The sequence below is a fragment of the Littorina saxatilis genome, linkage group LG15 (genome assembly GCF_037325665.1).
Source record: "Littorina saxatilis isolate snail1 linkage group LG15, US_GU_Lsax_2.0, whole genome shotgun sequence".
NCBI classification, from domain to species: Eukaryota; Metazoa; Mollusca; class Gastropoda; order Littorinimorpha; family Littorinidae; genus Littorina; species Littorina saxatilis.
This window is the reverse complement of record NC_090259.1, coordinates 24779873-24804459: the sequence shown is the minus strand read 5'-3', so window position 1 is coordinate 24804459 and position 24587 is coordinate 24779873. Positions and strand designations below refer to the sequence as shown.

At 43.6% G+C, this 24587-nt stretch overlaps 1 protein-coding gene across 2 annotated transcripts in view; it reads right to left on the bottom strand.

Annotated features, from left to right (window-relative positions):
* LOC138948922 (band 7 protein AGAP004871-like) overlaps nt 1–24587 on the bottom strand; it is a 54591-nt gene that overhangs the window by 20344 nt on the left and 9660 nt on the right. The window contains exons 1-3 of one of the 2 annotated variants that reach the window (XM_070320575.1): nt 16814–17011; nt 12860–12966; nt 10263–10335 (exon numbers count right to left, since the gene is read on the bottom strand). In XM_070320575.1, coding sequence (XP_070176676.1) covers nt 10263–10335; nt 12860–12966; nt 16814–16892 — 259 coding nt within the window. In that variant the 5' untranslated portion in view covers nt 16893–17011. Of the gene's footprint in view, nt 1–10262; nt 10336–12859; nt 12967–16813; nt 17012–24587 lie in introns of those variants that run through there. The other variant, XM_070320574.1, reaches the window with a different exon arrangement.

Genomic DNA, 24587 nt, shown 5'->3' with positions numbered 1-24587 from the left:
AATCTCAAAAACTTCAGAGAAAATGGGAAAAATGGGAAAAATAGCTGTTTTTTAGACAACATTTATGGCCCCTGCGACCTTGACCTTGAAGCAAGGTCAAGATGCTATGTATGTTTTTTGGGGCCTTGTCATCATACACCATCTTGCCAAATTTGGTACTGATAGACTGAATAGTGTCCAAGAAATATCCAACGTTAAAGTTTTCCGGACGGACGTCCGGACGGACGGGGGGGACGGACGGACGGACGACTCGGGTGAGTACATAGACTCACTTTTGCTTCGCATGTGAGTCAATAAAAATTACTCGTCAGGGATCCTTAGGGGTGGTTTTAGGGGGCAGGTGGTTGCGACTGAGGGGTGGTCGCCAGGGCAGGTTCAACTGTATTTATAGTGGCACCTGCAATGTAAGGGCCCTCTGATAACACTTCCCTCCCAATAAAGGACATCTTCTGTTGTCCCTTTGTCTATCACTTGACAAAATGTCCCTGTCATGTCATGGCAGACCACTTGGAAAGAGAAAATGCTTTATGTCCTACAGGCTAAATATTTCGCCTCCAAAGGACAATGTATGGGTTATATGATTCGAGTTTTACGCCCTCACGGCTTTTGACGAGATACACAAGTGTATGCGTGTTTAGGAGGTATCAGCCATCTGCACTTATGGCAGAATGACCGAGGTCTTTTACGTGCCAATGTGGTGACACGGGGGTGGGACATGGCTTCCGTCTCTGGGTCTGCACATAAAGTTGACCCGTGTCCGTCCCGGCCCGAATTCGAACCTGCGACCTTCCGATCACAAGTCCAGTGCTCTACCAACTTAGCTACCCCCTCCCCCCCCGCAGACCACTTGCAATGTAAGGTCCCTTTCGGCTGATCAGAAGGGTGTCTTTTCATCGCAGGTACCACTGTAATAGCTTAATTCCCAGTAAGAGATACCAGTTGTGCTATAAGTAAGTAAGGTAACCCATTCCACAGTCATGTCCTATCCACTTAATCCTCATTAGGCCACACAAAAAATAGGTGTGGTTAAGGTAACATAGCCAAATAAAATAGGGTAGGAAGGTAGGCAATCACTTTTTTTTTTAAACTTTTTTTTCTAATGTGTACAAATTAAACCTACTTGACAGGGAAATAAGTGTGCGACTTGAGCGCTTTCACTTTCATTGCGTTTTCTGCACTGTTTTTTAATTTTTTTACTTTTTTACTTTTTTTTTTTAAATGTCATAAAAAGTTATAGGGTCGGCCCCTAAAAATAGGGTAGGTCGGGTTACCGTAACCACACCTATTTTTTTTTTAGGCCTTACAGAGCAGTAAAAATGGAAGGCTGCCTCTGAGACAAGCTGTTTCCAGGCTGCTGTGCCATTAGTTACATGAACTACCTTTTGCTCACACTCCCTCTTCATTACCTGTGATGTATGGCCCTATTTATAAAGCACCAGCAAATTGGAAAACAGGGCTTTGAGGACCCGAGTCCCCCCCCCCCCCCCCCCCCCCTCTCCCAAGGTTGCACAGCCTTTACCTGCAGGTCTTTTTTTTTATGGATGCAATACTTGTATGTGAAATTGAAAATGTACTGGACAGCGCGACTGACAGCATCAGTGATTTCGCATTTGTTGTACAACACGTAGCCTACCAGTTGGCACTGATTCTGCTCTGGTTTAATATCCAAAACCCCTCCTATGTTGCCTCTCCTACACAATACAGCCCATCATTGAGGCCTGGAAAAAACCCACAAATGAAACACTGCCTGCATGCGAACGTGTGTGTTGTGAGAGAGAGATTTGTGTGTGTGTGTGTGCGTGTCCCGGCGTCTGCGCATGCACGTATGTGTTTGTATGTCTGTCCGTGTGCATGACATCTGTCCAACAAGGGAGGCACTTGTACATAAGGCCAAAAAAAAAAAATAGGTCTGTTTACGGTAACCCGACCGACCGTAGTTTTTTCGCGCGACCCTAGACTTTTTTTTGGCATTTGGGGGAAAAAAAAATAAAAAATAAAAAATCTTGTTTTTTTGGCAAAATAACGTAAAAATATGTTTTTTTGGAGAAAAAATGAAAATAACAAAAATAAAAAATCCCGGCCTACCGACCCTATTTTTTGGGTCTATGTTACCGTAAACAGACCTTTTTGGGGGGGGGGCCTAAGAGTGGTTGCATCGTGTGAAAGTCATTATGCTTGCAAGTTATTAGACAAGACTAGATAGACGACAAGGGTTAAGGGTTAGTCGGCGCTATATATATTTTTTTTCTTTTTGTCTCAACGATTCTTCGTAGCTCTCTAGGGGCGAAAGTCTGGCGGCAAATTGTGGCCACACAGCAGTTCGGCATGAGCAAATTTCCTCTATCTCTCCGTAAATCCCATAGGGAAGCATTTCTGTCAGGCTAAATGCTGGATCTAGCTAGCAGTGGCACCATCTTCTTATTCCAACCACTAACCCCTTACCCCCCTCCCCCAACAGCGGCGACCGTGTGTGAAGAGCGGGGAGGGGAAGGGGGAAGGGGGGGGGGGGGGGCTAAAAATCAATACGAGGACGGCCCGAGCGGACTAAACGAGGGGAAAAGTGCGTTGCCAGAAAAAACAAAACCGACACACACCGACTACACACACGTCCGTGACACGCGCGTACAACGCCACCCCCCAAATAACTCGACCTTCATTGAGGATTTCTACACTCTTCACACAAATAAACGACCTGCCACTTGGAGTTTCCGGGCGGTTTCGTGGCGTGCGAGCTGTAATGAACGTATTAGTGTGTATCTCGTGCATGGATTAGTAATGAGGGGAAAGAAACATTATAGGCTTGCACAGTATTTTGGGGAAAGGGAAAAATGTCAGATTCAGCAAAAATATATACGCTACTATACTTCCGATAAATGAAAATATGGACAGTGGAAAACAAAGTTAATCGTGGCCCTTTTTCTCCCTTCTGCCCACCTCCTCCCCCTTCACCCTTTTCCCCCCTTGCAATGCAACACCTTCAGAAGATGAATGGGGGCATGGTGAGGGAACGGAGGTACTAGGTGACTGACTATAAGGGTTTAACGTCCTCTTAGACCAACTGGTCTATATTGGGACAGGTATTGGTAATACGTTGAAGATATGTGATACTTTGATTCGAACAAGCCCGCTGTGGCTGTCTTCTTCGACACACCAGCATTGGGTTTGTCTCGTCAAAGTATCGAAATACGATCATGATAATCGGAGACAAGAGATGATGCATGCGTGTCTTCGTGTTTTCCCGGCCAGCCCTGAGACTTTCGCTGTGAACGTGGGATCTTTTTCGTGCGCATGTGTGCACACGGGGGTGTTCGGACACCGAAGAGAGTCTGCACAAAGTTGACTCCCAGAAATAAGAGGGCCCCAAAGGGTTTAAAACCGTGATCGTGATTGGCGTTTTTTGACCTTTCTGTGACCGTGATTGCCGAAATTTCCATTTCTGTGATCGTGATGGGACTTTGCCCGTGATCCGTGATGACAAAAAAACCAAGTCTCGTGATCGTGATCGTCATTTGTTTTCGTGATCGTGATGGGCATTATTGCAAAGCATTTTATTTTCAACGTACATTTTTCACAGCTGTATCACTCTTAGTCTATGATCCTCTAGTCTATTCGGTAAGGAGCCAACCCGGATTGAAGGGAAGCAACAACACATTCAGAAATATGATTTTGAGAGCGATTGCTTCCCTTTAAAAGAACCAATTACACACTGACAAAAAGAGATCCAATCAGAAGGCAAATTGCAAAAGTCTACCAAACTTCATCCAATGGAAGGGCTTCGTGCAAAAGTTTTGAGTGCAATTCGAATTCGAAGATCAAAAATGGCGTGCAGCGGTACTGTCATCGAACTTCTGTTATATTTTGTGGATTCAAGCCAGACCAAAGCAGGCGGCGAGAATGCCTTCCTTTGTGGAAAGGTCAGGCTACGGGTCGGTCTTTCCGAAGACGAAATATCAAGGTATGTTGATCTATGTTGCTCTATGACTGTTCTGAATGTAGGCAAAGATCTTGAAATTTGTTCAAGATCTTTGCGTTTGAGTGAGATCATTGACATTGTCGACATTGCCACGTCCGGCTGTCACTCGCTCAGTGTGACCTCGACTGGCTCGAGATCGACTCTGCGTGTAGCCAAAACCGAAACTAGAAATGTGTTTTTCATCCCAGCAACGTGGACACGCTTGGCATAGATTCTAATTGTCGCTTCTTTGCATTAAGCTTGGATTTATTTTAGCGCCTGTAAACTTCAATATCAACAATGGGTTAAATTCAGAAACAATGGCGGGGAGACGTGCCAGTTTGGTTCACTTGATCCTCATGTCAAAGACGATCAAAGTCATGTTTGTTGGAATGGGGATTTTGTCAGGCATGCTACTTTTCCGGTAATTGCCGGAAATCCGATAAAGCCGTTTTCAAAATCCGGTAAAGTCAATTTTTTTCCGGTGAAGTTGAAAAATTTCCGCAAAAACGATCCGTGTGAATATCGCGCAACGCGACCGGGCGCCGGTCTCAATGAAGCCAGCGCACAGTAGTGTTGTTTTCACCAGTTTGGAGGTGTGTTGAATGGTGGTGGGGGGAGGCTAAAATGGGATTTTTAACAAGATCACAACACTATTACAACCCCTAAAATGATGCCCAGAATGCACCAGATTGCACAGATTTTAACCGTTTTTTGAAAAAAATCCCGGGGGGGCATGCCCCCGGACCCCCCTAGTTGGCTCGCCTGCTTCGCAGGCTCACGCTTGTGGCTTCGCCACTGGCACTGCGCGCTTCTTTCAGGTAAAACCGTTTTTTGGCCTGTAGCATTCCTGTTTTTTATTCAAGACCATGAAACCAGGCGATGGTGTACCTCAAATTGTATGGCAAAGTTGAAAATAAAGAGCCCATCACACATACATGTACATTAATTTCAATCCACCCAATAGTTTTTGAGAAAATGGGTTTACAAGATTTAGCTCTGGAAATGTGAAATTGTGCAAGTATATATATATATATATTCATGTGTGTGAGTGAGGGTGTGGGAGTTGAATGTGTATGAGTGTAGAGAGAGAGAGAGAAAGAGAGAGAGAGAGAGAGAGAGAGAGAGAGAGAGAGAGAGAAAGAGAGAGACTGAGAGAGAGAGAGAGACTGAGAGAGAGAGAGAGAGAGAGAGAGAGAGAGAGAGAGAGACGGCGAAAGAGAGAGAGAGAGAGAGAGAGAGAGAGAGAGAGAGAGAGAGAGAGAGAGAGAGAGAGAGAGAAAAAACACAATGAAAACAACATTCTTGTTACTGATTACAAATCATGATATGTATTTCTATGTGTGTATAAAAGAGAATTCAAAAAATAATAATAAAAAAGTGCAACAGTTGTCACTTTGTGTTGAATAAACAATATATCCAGAGGAGCGAGTTACTGTGTGGTTGTGTTTACTTTGACACGTGCTTTCTGTACATGCAACTTTTACCGTGACCGTGATTTGCCACTGGTGTTCGTGATCGTGAAAACAAAAATCAAGGTAACTGTGATCGTGAAAGCGAAAATGTCCTTTCCCGTGATCGTGATGATACCCCCCCTTTGGGGCCCTCAAATAAATCTCTCGCCGAACGCGAACGTGGGGATCGAACCCACGCTGATAGCGACCAAACTGGCTACAAAGCCAGCGCGCTACCAACTGAGCTACGTCCCCGCCCAGGTAAGCATACTTATACTACTCAGGTACTAGGCGGGGTATGAGAAGGAGAGGTGTTGGCCCTGACCGTCAATCTCAATGTCATCGGTCTGAACAGTGAGTGGACTCCAGCGGTGTCTCTCCATCAAATCTCTGTTCTTATTGTAGCCAAGTGCTAAACTGGCTACTAATTCGTTATAATGTTTTTATGTCATTTCTGTCTTGTGTAAGTTTTGCCCATCGCTTTATGTTTTGTGTAATGTCATTATCTGTCTTAAGTTAAATTTTGATATGCTCAGACACCTGGAGGTCGTAAACTCGCTCAGTCGGCTGTGTCCACTAGGGAACATAATGTTTTCCTTTGACGTCAAGCCGCCCTCCCAGAGAGAGACGCCGGGGTACCTGGGTCATTGTGCAATGTGCCGCCAGCCTGTCTGGGTATCGTTGGACTCGGCGTTTTGTCAAGTGGGTGTCATTTCTTTTGACAGGGTAGATCATAGAAGATGCCAGGTGGCTTGGAGGTTTTAGTCTCTTACCCCCCCCCCCCCCCCCCCCCCACTTTGTGCAGACTCTTTTCGGTGTCCGAACACCCCCGTGTGCACACATGCGCACGAAAAAGATCCCACGTTCACAGCGAAAGTCTCAGGGCTTGGAAAACACGAAGACACGTATGCATCATCTCTCGTCTCTGATTATCATAATCGTATTTTCGATACTTTGACGAGACAAACCCAATGCTGGTGTGTCGAAGAAGACAGCCACAGCGGGCTTGTTCGAATCAAAGTATCACACCATATCTTCAGCGTATTACCAATACCTGTCCCAATATAGGCCAGTTGGTCTAAGAGGACGTTAAACCCTAATAGTCAGATTTTGGGAGAGAACTGAGAACTATCTCGGAGAGAGAGGACGTACTTGTTTTTACATTTAGTCAAGTTTTGTTGTACTTTGTTATCATGGAGATATACTGATGTAGATTGCATTGTACTATTGGTGTGGCCTCCCGGCCTTTCGGGCTGGGAGCTGGGTTGGTGAGGAGAAGAGAAGAATAGAAAATAAAGAGAAACATGGTGTACTCCTGAACTTCGGGGTTTACTTCTACTAGGTGACTACATTCACCCAACTACTACATCAAGAGTCATGCAACAATCAATATTATCCACATCCTTCCACCCCATCACATTATGTCGGCTGGGCATGCTTTGGTTTGGCCTGCATCGGTATGACTCCGATAAATATTTTATGGCACAATGGCTGGCAATTCAGACAACGCAGTTTCAGCGAAAACCATCGTCTTATTCGAGAATGAAGCTGCTAGAAATAAACCGTCTTCGGCTTTTATAAAACCATGTCGTTGTAAACAACAGCAAATCGTATCTTTCCTACTCATGTCAAGGTTTCTATCATGAGAGAGAGATAGGTAGAGGTAGAGAGAGGTAGAGAGAGAGAGAGAGGTAGAGAGAGGAGAGAGAGAGAGAGAGAGAGAGAGAGAGAGGTAGAGAGAGAGAGGTAGAGGTAGAGAGAGAGAGAGAGAGAGAGGAGAGAGAGAGAGAGAGAGAGAGAGAGAGAGAGAGAGAGAGAGAGAGAGAGAGAGAGAGAGATAACCCCCTACCGCAACACGGTGGCCTATAGTGGTAAGGCGTCCGCCCAGTGAGTGGGAGGTCGTGGGTTCGAACCCCGGCCGGGTCATACCTAAGACTTTAAAATTGGCAATCTAGTGGCTGCTCCGCCTGGCGTCTGGCATTATGGGGTTAGTGCTAGGACTGGTTGGTCCGGTGTCAGAATAATGTGACTGGGTGAGACATGAAGCCTGTGCTGCGACTTTTGTCTTGTGTGTGGTGCACGTTAAATGTCAAAGCAGCACCGCCCTGATATCACCCTTCGTGGTGGACTGGGCGTTAAGCAAACAAACAAACAAAAGAGATAACCCCCAAAAGCCCTTTCTCCATGAGTAGGGAAGGCATACCATCTCCACAGCTGATATCACTTCTCGCGGACACGCCAGTACACTCCGTTAGGTATGTCATGTATCCTGGCGCTTGAGCGTTCCCCAAGGTATGCCATTTATCCGGACACTTTCCTGGCGGATTCTCGTCTTTTCCTGCCAGAACTACCGAGCTTCTTCTTCTTCACCATCGCAGGTGATCGACTTCGCTTCCAGCTGGTGCTTAGTTAACGAAGGCCAGAGTCTGTGTCTTAACAAAGGAGGGAGTCTTAAAATGGAAGTGAATTTGCCGATGTTATTAGTGAACAGCAACATCTAAAAAAGCAAGGTCTTAAATTCGATTCCTTGGCGTGTAAGAGATGAACACCACACAAAATAAAATTGTCTACGCTTTTGCGTGGGATGATCGAGCGCATCCTTCGATTTGGGCACAAAGACAAAATCTACAACCTGACTCACACATATGTGTGTGCAGAGTGTGAATTTTGTGCTGAAATTATTTTGTGTGTGCAGAGTGTGAATTTTGTGCTGCATTTATTTTGTGTGTGCAGAGTGGGAATTTCGTGCTGAATTTATTGTGTGTGTGCAGAGTGAGAATTTTGTGCTGAATTTATTGTGTGTGTGCAGAGTGAGAATTTCGTGCTGAATTTATTTTGTGTGTGCAGAGTGAGAATTTCGTGCTGAATTTATTGTGTGTGTGCAGAGTGAGAATTTTGTGCTGAATTTATTTTGTGTGTGTGTGCAGAATGAGAATTTCGAGCTGAATTTATTTTGTGTGTGCAAAGTGGGAATTTTGTGCAGAATTTATTTTCAGACACCTGTGTCAATCTGCAAAAATATTTCAAGGAAAAATTCTTACTCTGCATAGTAAGCATCAAGGGCGTTGATTTGTGTATGTGTTAAAGTGGAAGGATGTTGTCATACGATGGGAACACCTGGACACATCTGTGGCGATGTGTATCGTTTGCAAAGGAGGGAACGTACTATCTGTGAGCTAACACTTACCACGTAACAGTTACAAGCTCGGAAGCGAGAGGTTGGGAGTTCGACCCTGGGTCAGGGCGTTAGCAATTTTCTCCCCCCTTTCCTAACCAAGGTGGTGGGTTCAAGTGCTAGTCTTTCGAATGAGACGAAAAACCGAGGTCCCTTCGTGTACACTACATTGGGGTGTGCACGTTAAAGATCCCACGATTGACAAAAGGGTCTTTCCTGGAAAAATTGTATAGGCATAGATAAAAAAAAAATGTCCACCAAAATACCCGTGTGACTTGGAATAATAGGCCGTGAAAAGTAGGATATGCGCCGAAATGGCTGCGATCTGCTGGTCGATGTGAATGCGTGATGTATTGTGTAAAAAATTCCATTTCACACGGCATAAATAGATCCCTGCGCCTTGAGTCCGAGTCTGGAGATACGCGCGCGATATAAGACTTCATAAATCAAATAAATCAAATCACAAGACCTATTGCTCGTGACAGCTGCGGCGTTCTTTATCTGTGTGGCGTTCAGAAGAGAGAGGAGAGAGAGAGAGAGAGAGAGAGAGAGAGAGAGAGAGAGAGAGAGAGAGAGAGAGAGAGAGAGAGAGAGAGAGAGGGGGATAGATAGAGAGAAAAATAGAGAGAGAGAGGGAGAGAGAAAGAGAGAGAGGAGAGAAAGAGAGAGAGAGGGAAAGAGAGAGGGATAGAGAGAAAAATAGAGAGAGAGAGGGGGAGAGTCAGAGAGAGAGAGAAAGAGAGGGAGAGAGAGGGGGGGAGAGAGAGAGAGGAAGAGAGAGAGAGAGAGAGGAAGAGAGAAAGAGAGAGAGAGAGAGAGGGAGAGAGAGAGAGAGGGATAGAGAGAAAAATAGAGAGAAAAATAGAGAGAGAGGGGGACAGAGAGAGAGAGAGGGAGAAAGAGAGGGAGAGAGAGAGAGAGAGGGACAGAGAGAGAGAGGGACAGAGGGAGGGAGAGAGAGATAGATCGAGAGAGAGACAGAGAGAGAGAGAGAGAGAGAGAGAGAGAGAGAGAGAGAGAGAGAGAGAGAGAGAGAGAGAGAGAGAGTGAGACGTCCCCTCCTGTGCTTCGAACCTTGGGTCATTGTTTGCCAGAAATAACCATCCAGTAAAAAATCACGTTTACCCTTTTCACACATTACTTTCAGTACGAAATACGCGCGCAGAGTGGAAACACACACTCACTCACACACACACACACACACACTTGCACATAACCACACAATTTATTATTTTCTGTTACGCGGACTGAGAAAACTGGAAATGAGCAAAGGGTATATATACAAAGTTGTTCCAGTTTGTCCGAATCCATCCATTGGTACGGCCATTGCAAAACCCGAACCAGTTTACCTGGTATTCAAACTGCTCTTTTCATTAACTCTCCGCATCCATGCAAACAGTAGCGTACAGGTTTCGACATCAAAGCAATATTCGAACCAAACCACAAACGCACGAACCTGGCTGTCATTACGGCGAAAGAAGCATTAATTTAGTTAACATATTGGCAAGCACACACTGCGCAAGATTATGCGGAGAATTGATTTATTCGTTTATTCTGCCTTCTTGATTAGACTGCACTGAAGTGATGCCGAAGCAGCGCATAATGTTGCCCAGAGGAAAGCCTTGAATCCTAGTGCGTGCGAGCGTGCCAGCGTGTGTCAGTTTGCGTGTGTGGATCTTACCTGGTCCTTTTGCCCCTCCTGATAACAAGCGACCAAGCCTGAATATGACTGCCCTTTCGTACTCTTGGACAACCTGGAAAATACAGGCAAAGGTAAAAAAACAACCACAATTTGAATAAATCCGACCAACTGTTAGAAGAATTGGATGGGCAGATGCCCCACATCTATAGCATGATTTTTCCTGCAAAACTCCTCCACCCCCAGGCCTGGTCTATTTCTAACACACACATACAAGCGCACACACACAAACTCTCTCTCGCACACACACACACACACACACACGCAAAGAAAGGCACTTGAGATGCAGGAAGCTTTGAAAGGTTTCCTCCACTCAAAACGAACACACACACACACACACACACACACGCACACACACGCACAGAAAGGCGCTTGGGATGCAGGAAGCTTTGAAAGGTTTCCTCCACTCAAAACGAACACACACACACACACACACACACACACGCAAAGAAAGGCACTTGAGATGCAGGAAGCTTTGAAAGGTTTCCTCCACTCAAAACGAACACACACACACACACACACACACACACACGCAAAGAAAGGCACTTGAGATGCAGGAAGCTTTGAAAGGTTTCCTCCACTCAAAACGAACACACACACACACACTCACACACACACACTCACACACACACACACACACGCACACACACACACACACACACACACACACACACACTCACACACACACTCACACGCACTCACACGAAGAGAAGAAAGCAAGCCAGACTGAAAAGACAACAGAATGACAAAAATGCAGAAGCAGCCAACTCTCAAAAGGTTTCCCCTTTCTAGAAATCGTGCCAGGCAATGGCCAATGACAGTTGTAGTGGCCGGCAGTGAAGGGATCGAACGCTGTCAGTCCATTTGCACCGCTACCAAGACTGAGAGGATACAGTGGAAAGCAGCTGGCTACTCCCATTACTTACACTATTAATTGCCCTCTGCTTACACACAAGGATGGGACCCCCATTATATTCCCCCAGCCCGGACCAAAGACTTCCCCCCCTTTTCAGACCCTTGTTTTCTCCCGTAAAGTCTGTAAAGTTGCACTTATTTCAAGACTTTTTCTCACTCAATTTTCTCAGATCTTTGGAGGAGGGGGGGGGGGGGGGTGCGATGTCCTTGTTAACAAGTTACTCTTGAATGCTACTTAACAGTACTACTCGGTGGTAAATGTATCTTTATTCCGAGGATGTATTCATTATTCTTTTCAAGTATCTTGCCCAGTACTTACACATGTATACATGTACCATCACAGATCTGCGCACCTAGCTGAATACTCACTTAGATCCCCTCTTTGCTTAGATGTAATAGCATGTGTGTGTGTATGTGTATGTGTGTATGTGTATGTGTGTGTGTGTGTGTGTGGTGCGTGTGTGGTGTCTGTGTGTGTGTGTAACGGTAGATGGTGTCTTTATTGTTGTCTGGCGCCCTATTCTTTTGAAGTGTTGCTGCTTGTTCAGGGGACTGGTGCAGATGGGGTACTTATTGGGATCACAGCTTTTGTTTTGTGAGCCCGGATGTAGACCTACTTCTTGGACACACAGACTGCCCCCCCCCCCCCCCCCGCCCACCCCCGCCAGTCTAACCCTTCCCTTTCAAGACTCCGAGTAAAGACTTCGAGTTCCCTCTTTAGGAAATGGTCAATCGTAACGAAAAGACACAGTAATTATAAAATATTAGAAATTTCAAAAATAAGAGTGTAGAAATGACATCTGAGTTTTTCTTTTGTCCTGAAGCTTCAATGTAAAGGCTCTTTTCTTGATGTTAATGTACTGAAAGCTATCAAATATATAATTAAATAAGAAAATTGCAGTCTTAAATTTGAGAAATTTAGGACATGAACTGTAACAGTTGACACGCCACTTTTAAAACTGTAATTTTTCATAAATATTGAAACATGTTTTGGGTGCAAACTCATTTGAGCAAATTCTCATTATACACTCATAGAAATACAATCAAGAAATTTAATTTCCAATGAGCATACATGCTCTTACAAAACAATGAAGTAGCTATGTGTCAAATGTTCCACTTTGAAAATGTCGGATTTTGCCATTTTGGGGCATTCTAATAACCTTTTCAAGACCTTCCAATTGATAAAAACTGATGAAATTATCTGTACTATCTCTCTGAAGGGTTTACTTTAAGAAGGAGTGGTGCTATTAGTAACTTGCTGCTTTCATAAAGAGAAATTATTCTTGAAAGGTAGGTATCTTCTTGCTGACCACGTTTTGGCTCAGGCTCATTATATAATTATATCTATATATATATATAGATATATATATATATAACAAAATCAAGGAAAAGAAAAGCCAAACAAAGAATGTCAAGTGGCAGCCCAAATTTTCGACCTGTTGAATGAATACATATATTCATTCTCTCTCTCTTAAACATAAAGATCTGCACACACACACACATGCACACACACACACACACACACACACACACACACACACACACACACACACACACGCACACACACACACACACACACACACACACACACACACACACACACACACACACACACACACACACACACACACACTCTCTCTCTCTCACCTTACAGTTACACTTACCTTGATACAAACAAAGAGCGAGATTGGAAAGAACACTACGACCAATATGTAGGAGAACCCCGTCAGGACAACTGAGCAGAAACCGCTGCCTTCTTCACTTTCATTGGCTGAAACACATGCAAAGACAAGACACAAGTATAAGGCTGAAGAAAAGTGTAATTATAATAGTGTGTTTAAACAAAAGTGGACACATCAGTAACCAGGTTAGATTTTTCTTTTTATATTTAGTCAAGTTTTGACTAAATATTTTAACATCGAGGGGGAATCGAAACGAGGGTCGTGGTGTATGTGCGTATGTGTGTGCGTGCGTGTGTGTGTGTGTGTGTGTGTGTAGAGCGATTCAGACTAAACTACTGGACCGATCTTTATGAAATTTGACATGAGAGTTCCTGGGTATGAAATCCCGGAACGTTTTTTTCATTTTTTTGATAAATGTCTTTGATGACGTCATATCCGGCTTTTCGTGAAAGTTGAGGCGGCACTGTCACGCCCTCATTTTTCAACCAAATTGGTTGAAATTTTGGTCAAGTACTCTTCGACGAAGCCCGGGGTTCGGTATTGCATTTCAGCTTGGTGGCTTAAAAATTAATTAATGACTTTGGTCATTAAAAATCTGAAAATTGTAAAAAAAAATAAAAATTTATAAAACGATCCAAATTTACGTTTATCTTATTCTCCATCATTTGCTGATTCCAAAAACATATAAATATGTTATATTCGGATTAAAAACAAGCTCTGAAAATTAAATATATAAAAATTATTATCAAATTTTTTTTGTTGAAATCAATTTAAAAACACTTTCATCTTATTCCTTGTCGGTTCCTGATTCCAAAAATATATAGATATGATATGTTTGGATTAAAAACACGCTCAGAAAGTTAAAACGAAGAGAGGTACAGAAAAGCGTGCTATGCAGCATAGCGTAACCACTACCCCGCTCTTCTTGTCAATTTCACTGCCTATGCCGTGAGCGGTGGACCACGAGTATACGGTCTTGCTGCGTTGCATTGCGTTCAGTTTCATTCTGTGAGTTCGACAGCTACTTGACTAAATATTGTATTTTCGCCTTACGCGACTTGTTCAATATTTCGGTAGATAAACTGCCTTCGTCAGGATGGTATGAAAGTACGGAATGTCGGCACGTGACATACAGTGTATTAGTGCGTGTTTATTCATTATTGATAACGTATTAACCTGTCTCATAGGAATTGGAATTGGCACTGATGTGAAAAGAAACATTGGCTGTTGTTGTTCTTTAATTCTTTTTTTTACATTTAGTCAAGTTTTGACTAAATGTTTTAACATAGAGGGGGAATCGAGACGAGGGTCGTGGTGTATGTGTGTGTGTGTGTCTGTGTGTGTGTGTGTAGAGCGATTCAGACTAAACTACTGGACCGGTCTTTATGAAATTTTACATGAGAGTTCCTGGGAATGATATCCCCGGATATTTTTTTCATTTTTTCGATAAATGTCTTTCATGACGTCATATCCGGCTTTTTGTAAAAGTTGAGGCGGCACTGTCACACCCTCATTTTTCAATCAAATTGATTGAAATTTTGGCCAAGCAATCTTCGACGAAGGCCGGACTTCGGTATTGCATTTCAGCTTGGTGGCTTAAAAATTAATTAATGACTTTGGTCATTAAAAATCTGAAAATTGTAAAAAAAAAATTTTTTTATAAAACGATCCAAATTTATGTTCATCTTATTCTTCATCATTTCCTGATTCCAAAAACATATAAATATGTTATATTTGGAATAAAAACAAGCTCTGAAAATTAAAAAATATAAAAATTATGATCAAAATTAAATTTTCGAAATCAATTTAAAAACACTTTCATCTTATTCCTTGTCGGTTCCTGATTCCAAAAACATATAGATATGATATGTTTGGATTAAAAACACGCTCAGAAAGTTAAAACGAAGAGAGGTACAGAAAAGCGTGCTATCCTTCTCAGCGCAACTACTACCCCCGCTCTTCTTGTCAATTTCACTGCCTTTGCCACAAGCGGTGGACTGACGATGCTACGAGTATACGGTCTTGCTGAAAAATTGCAGTGCGTTCAGTTTCATTATGTGAGTTCGACAGCTTGACTAAATGTAGTAATTTCGCCTTACGCGACTTGTTTAATCATACCCTTCTGTTTGTTAGGCGTGGGGGTGTGTGCTAGTAGGGGCAGGTAATGGTGCTACATGACAGAGTGGATTCCCCCTTTTAAGACCTCTTTCTTTTAAGACATTGCTTTTTCAGACTTTCTGTTCATAAGGCCAACAAAAAAAGTTGTATGTTTCTGGTCACCCGACCCTACCTAGTTTTTTCCCGCCGACCCTAGACTTGTTTTTTATTGCATTTGTTAAAAAAAAAGCAAAAAAAAAGCGTCAAAACGAAAGTAACAGACGGCAGGCGACACAAGGGGGATAACCCCGCATCCCTTTTGTCTCATTTGTTTTGTAATGTGTTGTCTTTCTCTTTGTATAGCAAGTCCAGTCTCTTTGCGTCACTGTTTAGTTATTTTCTACCCTGACAACAAAAAACAAAAACAAAAACAAAATCCCTACCTATACCTACCCTATTTTTTTTAGCCATGTTACCAGAAACATACAACTTTTGTTGTTGTTGCCTAACCTCTGTGTAAATGTACCCCCATTTTAAGACACTCTCCTTTTTAAGACCTCAGTTTCTTAGAGTTTTGAACGCCTTAAAAGAGGGGTTCCACTGTTTTTACAAACACTGGTGATCATACTGTGAACCTTGATCTAAGACTGTATTTGAATGTTTTCGAGTGAAATGTCATGCGAGCGCATGTGTGTGTGATAATAATGATACAATATTATGCTTTATTTGTAATACGTACTGATGAAATGCGATATATTTTGGTGGAAACTATGTTGGGTTTTTAGTGTTGCCAGGAGTTGATCCTAATTCTTATTGTAGTAATATGTACTAATGTAGATTTTTTGGAGCTTTATGTTTCTTTGTCAACAGTGGCACACATATGCAATACACCTATGAAATAGAGTAGTACAGGTGAAGTGGACATGATGTGAATGTGGTATAATTAGAGAGTGAGTGAGTGAGTGAGTGAGTGTGTGTGTGTGTATGCCATTCAGTGAGCATGCACTCTGTTTTGTATTTGAATGTATTATGTATTGAATGTACTCAAGCCAAGCAACATTCCTGTGTACTCATGCAGTGCATGTGGCTGTAATAAAATCTTATGTCTTATGTTAAATGAGAGAGGGTGCAAACAATACCCAAAACATTTCTGTGCAAAATTACAATTCAATGAAGAAAAGGTTAATTTTTCACTCTTCTCCTGTGCAGCCGCTTTAATTGTAGGGTCCTGTTTCCAAGACAACGGCTGCCCTTGGACTTGTAGCTCAACAGTTATTGGATTTTCCATGGCCTGCCTGCCTTCCCTAATTTAGACCAGTACCACCGAACAGAAAGGCACAGTCTCAGTAGGAACAGTTAAATAGTAGAAATACATGCATTTTAGAATGATAAGTGTTTTGTTGTTGGTGCAGTATATATAGGGTCTACACAATGTTTGTTATGATAGTGCATCAGTCATGCCTTGCTTTAATCTTCGCCTGGAGTTCGTTCACAACTGTCTCATACGACGAGGTATAGGGACGCTGCCAGACTCAAGCGCTTATACATCGTCTGCGAGTGTGACTATGCACGACCAAATCAGACTAAAATGCTTACTCAAGCACTGAAACAGAATGAATGGAAACAACCACAGCGAAGGGGAGAAAAAGCACACACGCGATCGCTGTTGTCAGTGTTGTGTATTTATACACCCATCGACACAGAATTTCAACTGGTGGCCGTACCGCGTACGTAGCGCGAGCAGCGAAAGAAAGCATCACCGGTATAGTAGCGCTCGGTGCTTTGCAGCCTGCGATAGAATCATCGTCTGCATCCATGCAAAAAAGATGACAGACTTACCGCCAAACATAACACCCCTTTCTTCAGGCTGCGATGTGGAAGCATGGTCCCCGCTGTTGTGCTTCTTGTCGAACGACATTTTATCCGTGAAGAGCCTGAATTAGCGGGACGAGCTTGGAATAAGAACCACCGCCACTACACAGCGGCGATCGGCACCGCCACTCAGAACGTAAACAAATCCCCTTGCACAGCGCTTTGCTCCCCTTGCTTTCCCGACTGTGACGTCACCGTGCGGGACGGGCCAATCAGAGATGCTTTACCATTTTCCATACCCCGTGTTTTTTTTTCGTAATTACAACAAAGCAAACATATTTTGTCGGTGCACCTGCGCAGATTTTAGCGCATCGTCATTTCCCAATCGATACACGGATTGCAAAATTCCTAAAAAACAAACCCGCCGTTTTAAAATGCCGGGACGGTGTCATTTGTTCAAGTTACTCTCGGAAAATAAAAACACGCAAAGCAGCCTGACTCAGCTGCTATGCTAACTTGGTTTTAATGTCCCCAGAACTAGCGTCTATTTGGGACATGACGTGGTTCATACGCTAGGTCTGCCTCAGCCTCCGACAGCTAACCGCAGTTATACTAATGAACAAGGAACTTAGTCGATAAATATCGACAGGGGGCCGACAAATGGTTTAAATGGGAAATGTGTGTATATGGGTGTGGGTTTGAAACAAACAAACAAACCAACCCATGTGAACCCCGGGCCGCAGGCCTTCGATGTAGTGATTGAAAAAAAAGGATGTTCTCAAATGGTTCAATTCTCATTTGGTCTGATTCTCAAATGGTACCGGTATACTCCCCCCCCCCCCCCTGGCCGCAGGCCTAGGAGTAAAATTTTATAGACACTGACCTTCTTCCCAGGGGTCATTGACCCAGTTTTAGCTATGAGAGGTGGTTCGCCCAGAGGCTGTAGAGTATACTGGGGCGGTCTCTTTGATGTCTTGAGAGGAAACTTGGCCAGGGTAGTACATGCACCAGAACTGGTGGACACCAAGGACAAACATGAAATCGAAGCAGTTTGCTTTCAGAGGGAACGGTCGTCAGCAACTCAAACTTCTCTGTTTTCTTTTTTTTTTAAATCTGACTTTCTTTGTGGCCCCCTGACTCCGCCCCCCTCCCTCTGTAAGGACCCCCCTCCACAAGGACCGATTTTTGTCAACATTTTAAAGGTCGCTAGAGAGGGGTTCCACTGTATGACCTAACCGCTACTGGCAGACGGCCTCAATCTTCACGCGCAAAGACGAGATTAATAGGTGCTCGGTTTTGGTATTTTGAATTACATTACATTAAACCTTTGTTGGGTTTCATGGTCATGGCAACAGCCATAATAATATTACATGATGTATAATATCATATTTCAGCATATGTGAATTACATGTCATCATACTAAACTGTCATACATTTTTATTCCTACATTATTCTGATTGATCACAACCAAACCTACTATCATTGGACACATCCAAATGCAAGCGCCTGTTCTTGACAATTTAGATCAGTGCAATTTCCTGGGTCGGGCTTTGCCACAGACACTCACGGTTTGGCCTGTAGGTAAAATGTACAATGTATTTTCTGATTTGTGCACAAAAGCTTTTTTTCTTTTTTCTTTTTTTTTACATAACAATGTTTAATGTCACTGTATGTTTAAAAGACCATGGTCATATTTGTAAAAAAAATGTTAAATTAGAAAATAAATAACATTTTGGTTCATGATTTTTCCTACACCTGTGCTAAAGATAAGAAATAAAAATGTCGGGTATATAAGTCACTCAAATACAGCTAGGTATGAATGGCTCGGTTTGAGTTTGTTGCAGTTGACCCTGCACAAAGCGACATATCATGTTTTTGTTGAACAATTTTGACGTCACCCCTCCCATAGGGTGACGTATTTCACAACTTCCTGTGTTACACAAACTCTGTGATGACCAATTTTGACGTCACCCCTGACGGATTTCACAACTTTCTACAGATGAACAATTTTGACGTCACCCCTCCCATAGGGTGACGGATGTCACAACTTCCTGTGTACACAAACTGATGACGTATTTCACAACAAAATGGCGCTGCCCATGGTCAACCTCGAAACTATCCGTATAGAATGGGGGCGTCCTCGCCCCCATAAAAAGCACACACTCGGGCCCAGGAGACCGTATCATGTCATGCCGAGGGCATAGACTACCGTGTGCGGCTAGAGTGTAAATAAATCGAGTCATGCATTTGGCCATATGCTGTTCCGCAAACATCACGGTAATGATTAAGAATGACGGACAAACAAGTTAACTGAGTTTTAGACCACAGTTGGTATGAATTATGGTAACAGTTCAGTCATGGCAACACATGCAGCCTCATGACCCTCGGGACAAAGGCGGCCAGGACGCTGCTGCTTGGACGGACAGTACGGCCAGTCAGTTCCCTTGACCAATTTGAACCGGCGACACTGAGATGCGTTAAAACACATGTGATTGTCAAGGACTGATGGGGGCAAACAGGGGACCCCCCCCCCCAATTACACACAGACACACAAACTGAGACCGGCGCATGCACGCACGCACGCGCACAGACACACACACACACTGACACACACACACACACACGCGCGCTGGCGTCTTTAACAGTCCGTCAAGAGTCTTGATGTGTATTTGTGGGGCAGGCCTAACTCAAACATTTTTGTTTTAAACCGGAAATAAAATGTTTGTTCTCCTTCCTGGTAAACTCCATCGGCTCTAAAGCAGGACGCCGCTGTTTTGTGTGTGTGTGTGTCAGTGTGTGTGTGTCAGCGTGAGGGGGTGGGGTGGTGGTGAGTGTCAGATTGTATACGTCATTCGTCCTTGGCGTCAGCCCCCAGTGGGGTGTAGCCGTATTGGTGTTGTTGAAAAAATGAAGAGCATTAGACAGACAATTAAGTGTACAGAACTCATATCATCCCATCAGCACCTACTGACAGGCTAACAAGGGCGGATCAATTCACTTTGGAGGGGGGGGGGGGGTTACAAAATGACTGCGAAGATACAAGTTGACGGCGCCGAAGGCGCCTAAGCCTCTAGGGGGGTCCGGGGGCATGCCCCCCGGATTTTTTTTGTATCCAAAGAAGCAAAATAGAGCTATCTGGTGCATCCTGAGCCAATAAATTACCTCTTTTTTTTGGGGGGGTGGGGGTTACGTAACCCGTGTAAACCCCCCCCCCCAGATCCGCCCTTGGGCTAATGCACTGTAGCCGCCGTGAGTAGACTTGAAAAGCTCCACTGAATACTATCATCCCATCGTTAGCATTCACACAGCCACAGCAGACACCGTACGTGCGGTGTATCCTCACTCAGCCATGATTTATCTGTATTTATTTATTTATTCATTTACGAGGATTTATATCGCGCACGTATCTCACCACACAAGGCGACTCAAGGCGCATGTTACCTATTAATGCCGTGTGGGATGGAATTTTTTACACAGTATATCACGCATTCACATCGGCCAGTAGATCAACAGCCTATAGGCGCTGCATCCACCTTTCACGGCCTATTATTCTAGGTCACACGGGTATTGATGACCGAACATCATTCACGAGGGGGTCACAGTTCGGCTAATAGCATGTAATGTCCGACACGTCCAACAATTTGCACCGAATTCCCATTAACTGTCGGGAAAATAACCTCGTCATCAGTACCACTGACATAAATAATAATAATGGACCTTTATATAGCGCTTCTCCACAGCTCGAAGCGCTTTACAAGTTCAATTTACAAGTTCAATCAAAAACACATGCAGGGTTGAATACTTTGTACTCGTAAATACCGAAATCTGGTGTGTGATTTACGCAAGTTAAATAGCCATTCAAACGAACTGTGTCATTGAATGCTGTTAAATGCTATTGCAAGTGTGTTCCATAACGTCAGAACTGCTTTTTTCGTGAGAAGATTTAAATCGTTCTATAAACCATTTGAGGCAGACTGGGGCTTTAACATGAGAACGACAGCTCAAAATCAACAGGTGTCTATTGTAGTGTACATTTATATATCCACTAACGGGCGCAGTGGCGTGGTGGTAAGACATGTCGGCCTCCTAATCGGGAGCGGTCGGGAGTTCGAATCCCGGTCGCTGCCGCCTGGTCCGATCTCCCAGGTCAACTTATGTGCAGACCTGCTGGTGACTTATCCCCCTTCGTGTGTTCACGCAAGCACAAGACCATGCAAGTGCGCACGGAAAAGATCCTGTAATCCATGTCAGAGTTCGGTGGGTCATAGAAACACGAAAATACCCAGCATGCCTCCCCCGAAATCGGCGTATGCTGCCTGAATGGCGGGGCAAAAACGGTCATACACGTAAAAATCCACTCGTGCTAAAAACATGAGTGAACGTGGGAGTCTAAGCCCATGAACGAAGAAGAAGAAGAAGAATATATCCACTGTGATGGATGGCTTTTTATGTTTTAAATCTGACACCGCCCAATGGTTGTCCTTATTCTAGCTACATCTTTGAGTCCAGATTCTTCATTTTCAAGGCGAAAAAGTTGAACGAAGGAAAATAGAGACAGCTAGGGTACATGGAGACAGAACGAAGCAAAAACACGGTACAGACACTGGGCCTACTGTCTGTATTTCAAACTTGAATAATTGAACATGGGACGTGTGTGGTGCCATCACTCCAAACCTCCAACCGAACAGTATGTGTAACTCTTGGGGCGATTTGAGAGTAGGGACAGCTTTAGACCGTGAGTATCCCTTTCAAGAGTTCAGCCCTCTCAGCCTCCTCAGGACCCTGCTTTGGCCGGCAGAAGGCCATGGACCCGGTCACCATCACACACTTCTCAGTCAATCTCCTCATGCCACCAAATCTGTCTGTCTTTCTTTCTGAGTCTCTGTCTCTCTCTGTCTCTGTCTCTCTCTCGTCTGTCAGCTTATGTGTCTCTGTCTGTCACTTTCTCATTATCTGTCTGGCTGTCTGGCTGTCTGTCTGTCTGTCGGTCTATACCCCTCCTTTCTCCCTACATTTTATCCGCCTCCCTCTCTCCATCATATGAAACCCTCACGTCATGTTTCACCCAATGTACACACACCTTTCCCCACCCCATAAAATAGGGGATCAAATTGCCGCACACAGGCTCGAATATGAACAAATATTCGGCTAACAGGGGGGATTGCGACCGAAGCAAAGTAAATTCTCTTGCGTTGCAAGTATTTTGTGATAGCAGTATAGTTCTCCTCACCGCAACAGCCGCGGCACGCGTGTGTCACAACGAACACAGTGCCTCCTGTATCGATCGATAGAACTGTGATGCTACAGCCTTCCAGTTTATTGGGACGATGGGAACTGATAATGATAGGCCGGTTGTTCATTGACAAATGTTTAAGGCACAGGGTTTAGCCTGGGACCAAATTCCGATGGGACATAGTCGAAGGCAAGAAGCACCAAAGAGGCCTGTACGCGTTTTGATGGTGCAATATGGTGCCATTTTGAGAATTAGCTGCTATATCGTGTTATCTCTGTATGTGTGTCTGTGTGTGTGTGTAATCCGACGTAAAGTGTACAATTGGTTGCGCAGTGGTACGTACTCTCAATGCGCCCTTTGACGCACTGAAGGAAATTGTGATAGGACATTTTCAGATTTAATGCGCCAATGGCGCAGGGCGCACTAGTAAATGAAACCCTGAAGGCACATATTTGGCTCACCATCTCAAATCTGGCCAGACTTTTACATGGAATAAGATTCCCTCCACTGTAACACTGCACATAATTATACCATGTATCAACAATCAACAGCCTGGATGCTTTGTTTATCTGTACAGAGTGGGTATATTTCTCCAAATAAATAAATTTAATAATAATATTTATTATTGTTATTTAAGTGACCCTCCACCACGGAATGAGTCGCATGTCACCTTTGCATGATTTTTATATTTTTACATCTTCTTAAAGCTTTTTTTATGCTCTGTTCAATGGTGAAAACCGTTTTTAGAAAAGAGCGAAAACTTTTCGAGTTATAAGCCTCTGACTAAGGTGACCCTCACACTGATACCTGACACCCCCGGACGTATAATAGGCCTAGCGCAGAACCGCGCGTGGTGACATCCGACTCATTCCGTGGATGATTTTTTGGGGTTAAAAATCACTTGTCTCAGTTTGCGAACTTCATTTATTAAAAATCCAAGTCAGCACAGAAAGCAGTCAACTTGTTGAGTGTTGGTGTTTGTTGAAGTGGAGGGATAGTCTGATACAATTTCAATGTCTGGCCAAATCTGAGACGGTGAACAGACTGAGCTGCTTACACGGAAAGGGCTGTGCATTTAAAGCGGTCGTCATCAAACACATCCGCTGACACTGTGGTTCTAATATTCATCGATAGAATGGCGATACTCAACAGAACTATATAGCCCTTCCATTTCGGAAACGCCCCAACATTAATAAATAAATAAATAAATGAATAGTTTAAAACGGTCGTTGCCAAATTTGATTGACACGGTGACTGGCCTGAGAATTAATGAAAAGTTATTAATTTTAGTTAGTCGGTAAGTTTATTTCAGGTAAGTTGACTGTATTCAAGTGGTATGATAATGATGCTTTCATTGTTTCTACTGAGTGGAGAAAAAGCACACCAAAGATTACACTCAGCTGCATGACGGAGGAAACCTATATATCCTTTAAAGATGTATACGTACCTATGCGTACCTTCCTTCCAACACGTCAACCACTCTCAATCTGTCGAGGCTTATACGAGGGATTAAACATTCATCTTCGTGTATTTATACACACCAACAATCAAAAGTTAAGCTGCTTCATTTGCAGGGTCGAAATTTAAATGTAATTTAATTTAATTTAATTTTGCAAATTGACACAGGTGTCAGTTGCAAACGTATTCCAACAAACAAATTCTGTTAGTCACAAGAAGTAGCCATGCTGTTAAAGTTGGCTGTGCGTCCAAGTCACGTAGAAGACTATGGATGCTCTCATCCCCTGTAATAGCCTGGACATATCTGTGGCGGTGTGCATGATGGTGTACACGAGACCTTTAAGGCCAAAAACAAAATTGCGACTCATATTTTTTTTTAAATTATAAAAACAAATGATGAGGAAGAGATTTTTCACCTTTCCGCACGGAAGAAGAGTGTCTCAAATAACCAAACAAAATTAATCCACTGATCCACTGGTTATGAGAGAGAGAGAGAGAGAGAGAGAGAGAGAGAGAGAGAGAGAGAGAGAGAGAGAGAGAGAGAGAGAAAGAGAGAGACAGAGACAGAGACAGAGAGACAGAGGGAGACAGACAAAGAGAGACAGAGACAGAGACAGAGAGACAGACAGACAGAAATCGACAGACAGGCAGAAACAGACAGAGAGACACTGAAACAAAGAGAGTACACGCACACTGATTTTGCTTGAAAAACCCTAACTCATCAGAATTTCTTTATGACCAAATGTTAATTAACTGTTTATCCCCTTCTGCTTTTGTCACACTGTAAACACCAACAGAAAGCATTCGGGGTCATTGGACGATTTCAGTGTTAATCGGGTAATCATTGCATTGCATTTCGCCACACAACTATGATGATGTTTGAGAACGGAAAACATTCCGAGTACTTATCTCTGCGGCATGGGTTTTAATTGTCCCGGCCTGTTGCCATGGACGCGGTAGTGCCGCTCGGACAGTGACGGTGACGACCGGGATGATTCAATACTGTTAATGGGGTGTGAGATTGAGTGTTGATCGACGTGTGGCGGTGTCCTGGGTCCTTTAGGACACTTGCACTGACTGATTTGGAGTGTTAAAGGGGCAAAGTACCAC